The following is a 7316-nucleotide window of genomic DNA, read 5'->3' on the forward strand; positions in this document are numbered from 1 at the left end:
ACCATGGTCCTCCAGAAGCTGCATACAGTTCAAGAGGCACTGAAGGTACTTTCTCCATGCTGTGCTGATGGTTGCATTTCCCTGCAGGTCATAAACAAAACTTGCATCCATGTAATGAAGGTGCACTGGCCAACAGGCTCCAGGTATTGTGCCCGTTAGCTGGATGATGGTCTCCCTGGCCAACCACTGGTTTTAGGAACCATGAACTTGTGAAATTCAGGGCTGATGATCACAAGAGTGCAAGACAGGTTGCTAAGCCTTCAAAGCAAAATGTGAAAGCCTGTTTCCTTGTCAGTGAGTTTCCATCAGCTTAACCAAAAAAAAAAAAAATAATAGGGAAAGGGAATTTGAAAACCAGTGTAAAAAGATTTGGTCTCCCTCCCTCCGCAGGCAGGGGTGGAGAAGCACAGATCCTGTCTCATGTGCCTTAAATTTCTTCAGAGCAAGCTTAAACGTGCAGATGACAGAGGCTGATGAATCCTTCGCTAATGACATGAAATGCAACGAGTTGCTGCATTTTATTGCCCTGACTAATTGAATGTATGTCAGTTTTGTTGGGACTCAGCTGGTCTTTGTAAGCTGTTTCTTTTCAGGGGATAAAAACTCAGTAAGAAATTGCCTTTTGACTGCAACCTGGTTCTTTCTGGTGGTAGTGGCAACGTTACTGTGGAATTGCATGGGAAGATGGATGTGGTCCCAACTGTGTATGGCCCAGTTACCCCGAACACGAAGAGGATTGTCTCCTGTGCCATTGCTGAACAACATCCATCTTTGCTTTGGGAAAAAAACAAGGAAACAATCCATGCTTGACAGTATTACAGGTGTCTCTGGGAAAAAGATGGGGGAGTTCTGGTGGTCCCAGCGGTTTGAAGCAGCCAGCTTGGCCTGCGGCGGCGGCACCTTTGCTGGAGCCCTAGGAAGGCTGGAGCTCCTCCTCCAGCCTCCTCCTCCTGGCTGCGCTGCTGGAGCCCCACTCCATGCTCACCAGGGCCCTGCCCAGCTCCGTGCCCAGCCGGCTGCCGACAGCCTGGCTGCTCGAGTTGGGAAGCTTGCTGGAGAACACGGGCACGTAGCTTGGCAGGGGCTTTTGCTCCTTCTTCACGCCCTGGATGAAACACTGAGCATTAGCAAGTTTTCAGAGTGACACCCGTCGCTTGCTACCCACATGCAAGTGATTGAGATTTTACTTTTTTCGTATCATCTGGTTTTGCTTTTGAAATTAGAATTCGGATGTGCTTAAACGTGTCATGCTGAGTGCACGTGGAAGTGCTGTAGAAATGCAGTAAGACAGGGGGAGTCCCTGCCAGCTCACGGGAGCACAGGGAGGTGGGTCATTTTCAAAGGTGTTGCAGGAGGTGCTGCATGGGCCTGCTCCAGGATGGCCATGATGTGGGAGGGGTTTTGCTTCTCTTTTACTGAGTGGCCTGGATCTCAGCATGATGGCAGGATCTGACAGGTTTTCACCCAGGAAGGTGGTTATCCTGGCACTTGTCTGTCTGTGGAGCTGCTAGCATTGAAACAGCCTGAACACATGCACATGATGTGTCTCTTTGTGGTGTAGGCAGCAGATGAACGGCACTTCAGTTCTCTTGTATTATTCCTAAAGATTTTAGTCTTAAACCATTTGCTGATTCTGCTAAAATGTGCTTCAATTTGAAATATTAGCCTCACTCAAACTGATGGAAAAGCCTGGGTTGCATTTCAGTGTTTCTTTGAAACTTACCATTTGGTCATAGTCCTTTAGGAAACTCCAGTTCTGGTACCTTGGAATAGAAGCAAAAAGGCAGTGTAAAGTGATCTGTCTTTACATAAAATAGTTTATATTTGAATGCCTGTTTAACTGCTCACTTGGATACTCACAGCTTGCCTCTTAAGCCTCCAGACTGTACTGAAACCTGCCTTTTCTGTGGTGAAGCCCAGGGTCATCCCTGTGGCCACCAGAGCCCACACTCCACCAGGAGTGGGTCTTTTCCTAAAAGCAGAGGAGGACAGCGTGTCCACAGGCTGTTCCTTCTGCAGATGCAGATCAGTTAGCAAAGTTGAGACTCACTCCAGCAAACTTTTGTCCCACGCCTCGAGGAAGACACAGATTCTTATTTTTTAAATTGCTGATACTCTGCTGGCAGAAATCTGGAGCCAGACTTGCTGCAGGCAAACCCCCCCGGCAGTGTTTTGTGCAGCTGGGCAGCTGTGCTGGGAGCACACTGAGGAGCCAGGGGACTTGAGCTTTGCCCTTCAGCTCTGCTCTGCACCAGGGGTGGGACCACAGGGCAAGGCTTTTGGCGTTCTGTGCCTGGCTTTCCCCGGGACACAGTCCCCTGTGGCTGTGCAGGGCTGCAGCTGAGCTGGCTGCCCTGCTGCTGCGTCCCCGGGGCTGAGCTGCCCTGCGCAGCACAGGCAGGAAAGTGTGTCCTAACTGCTGTGGTTATTGCTGCACCAGCACAGGGCAGAGCCCCTCAGCTGTTTTATCTGGCTGTGCCAGCCACTGGTGGAGCATAACAGATCTGGGTGACAGAGATGGTGCTCATGACTGAGGAGTGCTGAAGTACCAGGCATTCACCTGCTGTGCCTTCAAGCCAGACCCCCAACACGCAGCAGCTTTTCCCCAGCATTGTCTTTGGGATGGGGATGTGGAGCTGAAGGACGGTTCTCCTCAGGCACACGTAGTCCAGTGAATCCAGCTCTAGGCACCTGTCCTTCTGTGTCCCCCTCCCCTCTGACAGGAGCTGGGAGTGGGGAGCAGGACGTGCACCAGCCGTGTGCTGTGTGGCCTTTCCATGGCAGCCAGTTTGCACCAGGAGCCTGGCTGTGACTCCAGGAGGCAGGCATAGGCTGAGTCCCTCCTGCTGCCTTAGCTAGGGAGAGGGTGTGGAACATGCTGGGCCTGTTTGGGAAGAGGCTGGGTGCACAGCTGGGAGACAGGAACATTGCCAGCATGGCCTGGGCTTTGGTTGAGTCAGAGTCCTGGCACCAGCCTTTCCCTCAGGTAAGGGAAGCCAGACAAAGTGCAGATGTGTCTCTGGGGACATCAGAGCTGTGATTTGTATCTCCTTCAGAAAGCTGAGGAGGATGGATTTTCAGGTGGTTTCTTTTCTGAAAAACCCTGAGAATATTGTTGTTTTTCCTCCCTTTCCTTTGGTTTGGCCAGTGCACAGCTGGCACTGGATCTGATTTTACTTTTGCCAAGGATAGGCATCCTCGTGCTATGTGCTGAGGTATGAACATAAACACTCAAGACAGGTGGCAGAGGCAGAGAAGGTCTGAATGTCTGTCTCCCTCAGGTGCCCGATGCACAGGCCAAGCTCAGGCTGTGTGTGAAACCCTGCAGCCCTGGGGCATGGTCAGCAGAGCCACAGACTGGGAGGACAAAGCAACATTTTGGCAGAACAGTCTGTTCAGCTGCCATTTCAGCCATTTCCAAGAATGCGAGACGGGGTGATAACATCAGTGTGTCTGCAATAACTTATAAATGTTGGCACATTTATATCTCCATTGTGGAAATCTCTGTAAAGCCCAGAGATACTTGGCATGCAGTGATTTGCATCTCTTTTCAGCTTAAGCCCAGCATGCCAGGAGATATTAGCATAGATTTTTGTCCAGCAAAGGAAAACAGAGGTGATATCATCTTAGAAATAAAGGTGTCAGGGTCAGATCCAAAGTCCCTGCAGCTGAAAATTTCCTTTGATAGTGTGGGTTTTGGAGCCAGCCCTGAGGCTGCCAGGGAGCATCAGAACCATTGTCAAGGTGGCTATAAGAGACGTGAACTGGAAGAAGTGACTTACCAGATTTTTCTTCCCCTCTGTTCAGCCTCCACAGACTCTCTCCAGATCTTGTCCAGCTGAACCTGGTCCTCCTGCAGTGCTGCCTGCTCCCCTGCCCAGGCCCCAGCAGCTGGTCCTGCAGTGACAGCTCTTCTGGGCTGGGATGGAGCTGGGGATGGTTGCCCCAGAGCTGTAGTTTCTTGCTGCCCAGACCTAGTCCAGGTTTTTCTCCTGAATCCAGAACTCCTTCCCAACGTGTCCATTTTGTGACTCATTCTATCCCCAGTATTGTTAGGCATATTGTGGCTGTTGGGAAAGTTAAACCTGCTCTTGTAAACCCTCCTAAGGTTTTCTTTTACCTGCTGCTTTGCACTGCTGCCAGACGACCAAGGCACAGAGCAGCACTGGCAGGCAATGCTGGCACTGCTTTCCTTCCCCCTTATTTACTGCTCATTTCCCACTGCTTTACGTTGCTCCATTGCTGGAATGCTGAAGGAGATTTCATGGCAGCAGCAGCTTGGTAGGAAACAAGTCTTCCTGAAAGCCATTGGATCTTCAGCTGTAGCCAGCACGCCCAGCTGAGGAGGCACCTGCTGCTGCTTGCAGCTGAGACCACCCTCTGTTCCAGACCCTCAGAGCGATAAAGTCTGCTGCAGGAGCTGAGGAGATCAAGAGGATTGGTGGTGTGGTTGTGTAGCAGAAGCAAAACCCAAGAGCTGCTGGTTTCCCTGGTGTGTTTGCTGTCTCCATTGGAAACAAGTCTGGCTTGTGAGTACTCACCAGAAAGGGAGCAGAGCCAGTGGGAAAGCTGCTGGAGCCTTGAACTCTGTTTGAGGTAGAGCTTATTTGTTTAAAATAAGGCATTACAATGAGTCTGTGCTTTGAAAGCTCCTTTTTTTCAGATTTAAAAAAAAGAGAGAAGCCAGAGATCATGAAAAGTCCATTTAGAGATTTATGCAGAAGGGATCAAGCAACTGTCAGAAGCAGTTTTTCAGTCACTTCCAAGGACTATGGTGTACAAAGTGAGACTCTTCAAACCAGTGTCCAAAATGTCAGTGTTTGTCTTTACTGTCAGACTGTGGAGCTTTTTGTGGTATGAAGTCACTTCCTCAAGTATTTGTGACCTTGCAGGAAAACAGAGTATCTGAAGTATAAATTTCCTCTGAAATTCTTGACTGACTTGTTTTTGAGTGGTGTGGCTCAGCTCCAGAGGAATTCTGGCCTCTTGCTTCATCTTCCTGGTGAATGCTAATGAACTTTGGATCTACTTTTTTAGGGCTTTTTTGGCAAGCTGATTTGCTTGCAGTATTGGGAAATGCATGCTGAATTTGGCAAATAATTTCTTTTAAAATAGTTACAACTGTACAACAATCCAAACCCTTCATGTGGACATATTTGGGCAAGAAATACTTCTGTATTTGGAAAAACATTCTGACTTTGAAGACTGCAATAACATAACTTAAGAAGAGGTAAACTCCACCTCAAATCACAATGTTTTCTTTGGGTTTGAATGAAATTTTAGTAGACTTTGTGTTTGTTTGCTTGGTTTTCTGAGATAATTGAACAGTGGTTTTTATCTCGTCCAGCCAAAAAGCAAAAAAAAAAATCATGTGTCCACACCTCATTGCCATGGGCTGAAGAAATGACCTGTTTGGCAGCCTGGCCAGTTCTTTGTCCCTGTTCCTCTTGTGGAATCTGCTTATCCTGCTGCATTTGTTCCAGGATCCTCTCCAAGATGGAGCATGTGCAGCTGGTTGGAGAATGGGGTTTTAGTAACATCTAACTGCTTTAGAAGGAAGTTGAGGAACATTTGAAAGACTCAAGGCATGAACCAGTGCACATGGGCTTTTAGCTTCTGATCAGTTCAGGGAAGGATCCTAATGGGAAGTCTGCTCCCGTACGTGAACACTTCTTAATTCTTGTTTACCAAGTTTTGATGTTATTTTAAATCTAATTCTTCCTTGAAGTCAATTTCTGAAAATCAGTGATAAACTAAAAATGGTTATTGAGCTTCCAAATGACTCCTTGTAGCCACGGAATGAACTGGACAGCAGGACTGCAAGCAGGTGTTTGCAGTCTGGGCTGCTGGCTGGTGTCTGCAGGAGCTGGAGCTGCCCTGGTTTTGCTGCAGGGCCACTGGGTACTCCTCAGAACATCTCCCTGAACATGAACTTGCAGGTGGAAGCCAGATCTGTTGGTCAGAGACCCCACAACCTCAGGAGTCCAAAGTGTTTAGGGCTTTTCAAAGTTTTAAACAGAAGTATGAGACTGCATTGGACACTTCAAAGTGTTCAAGCCATCTCTCTGGAAATAACAGATGGAAATGGGATCATGGATGTTTAAATAAGCTGAGTTTAAAAAAAAAAAATATATATATATATATATATAATGTTGTAAAACTGCAACTTGGAAATGTAGCTGCTGTTCCCAAAACTGATCACTAAGAGCTGTTAGCTTGAAAATCACCCCATTTTCTACTGGGACCAGAAGTCATGAAGACAGTGTTATGCATCATCAAAGCACATCAGGATGGGTGCAAGGGTGGTTCTGGGTGTTACTCTAGGTTCTTATGGAATATACTAGTAGCCCATTTAGGCCCTTTACTAGATAAACAGGTCAGCATAACAGCTGCAGATACAGAAATGTTTCCCTCATGTTACTGCCTGCCAGACATTATAACCTGGAGCATTTCAGCAGGAAGCTTGTTTGAGTGGGTACAATTGGCATTGCCATGTTGCAGCACTTAATGGTGGCTGCCAAGATGATGGAGACTCCGTGTTTGCAAGGAGTCACATGGAAAAGACAAGGGGTGATGGGTGCAAGTTGCTCCTGGGGAGATTCCAACTGGACACCAGAAGAACGTTTTCACTGTGCAAACAGTTGGACATTGGAATAATCTCCCCAGGGAAGTGGTGGATTCTCCAACACTGATACCTTTCAGGCTCAGCTTGGCAGGGTTCTGGGCCATGGCATCTAAACCACGTTCCTGCATAGAAAGGTTGGGCCAGATGATCCTTGAGGCCACTCCCAGCCTGGCATTCTGTGGTTCCAGGAGCTGATTTCCTCTGTGCTTCTCTTCATCCTGTAGGAGGTTGATGTTTGCTGTGGCTTCATGCCCTTTGAATCTATGCCAATTGATACACTTTTTTTTTTTTTTTTATCTGGTTGGAGACATGAAACCTGAAAAAAGTTTGTGTCCCTGTAGGAGATGGTGCCTTTGCTTAGGAGTTTGGTTTGGGGACCCTCATTCTGAGGAAGAAATGGGCTGAGGCTGGTTGGTGGTTGTTGCCAGACCAGTGATGATATGCACTACAAACCCCTCTGTGAAAAATGTGGGTTATTTCCCCCTGTCAAAGGAAAGAAAGTGTAGAGAGGCTTTTTATGAAGGAAAAAGTTAGTGTGTTCAGATAACCCGGTTTTATTTGACCACAAGAGGGTATTGCAGTATCAGTTATGCAAGGCTTGAGCTGCTGTTTGACTTTACACACACAGCCCTGTTTCTGAAATACACATCTCTGGAAATCGATTACTTAAACATGTGTGAAGAAAATCAGG

General features: G+C 47.6%; 1 protein-coding gene across 1 annotated transcript; it reads right to left on the minus strand.

Annotated features, from left to right (window-relative positions):
• Positions 1-262: 262 nt before the first annotated feature.
• Positions 263-4605, minus strand: C3H2orf50 (chromosome 3 C2orf50 homolog). The gene is made up of 3 exons (XM_051613214.1): positions 3783-4605; positions 1724-1763; positions 263-1105 (listed from the first exon to the last, which is right to left on the minus strand). Exons 1-3 carry the CDS (start codon positions 4058-4060, stop codon positions 914-916), a joined length of 510 nt encoding a protein of 169 aa, XP_051469174.1. The 5' UTR covers positions 4061-4605; the 3' UTR covers positions 263-913.
• Between the last annotated feature and the right edge of the window lie 2711 nt (positions 4606-7316).

This window comes from Apus apus, chromosome 3 (genome assembly GCF_020740795.1).
Source record: "Apus apus isolate bApuApu2 chromosome 3, bApuApu2.pri.cur, whole genome shotgun sequence".
In the NCBI taxonomy this organism is placed as follows: domain Eukaryota; kingdom Metazoa; phylum Chordata; class Aves; order Apodiformes; family Apodidae; genus Apus; species Apus apus.

What these genes read in the sequence shown, in the direction of transcription:
- C3H2orf50 (XM_051613214.1), bottom strand. Translation starts at nt 4,060, where the DNA reads ATGCCTAACAATACTGGGGATAGAATGAGTCACAAAATGGACACGTTG. An exon ending in CAGAGGGGAAGAAAAATCTG is followed by an intron (nt 1,764 to 3,782) that starts GTAAGTCACTTC and finishes TTCTATTCCAAG; the next exon opens with GTACCAGAACTGGAGTTTCC. An exon ending in TAAAGGACTATGACCAAATG is followed by an intron (nt 1,106 to 1,723) that starts GTAAGTTTCAAA and finishes TGTTTCATCCAG; the next exon opens with GGCGTGAAGAAGGAGCAAAA.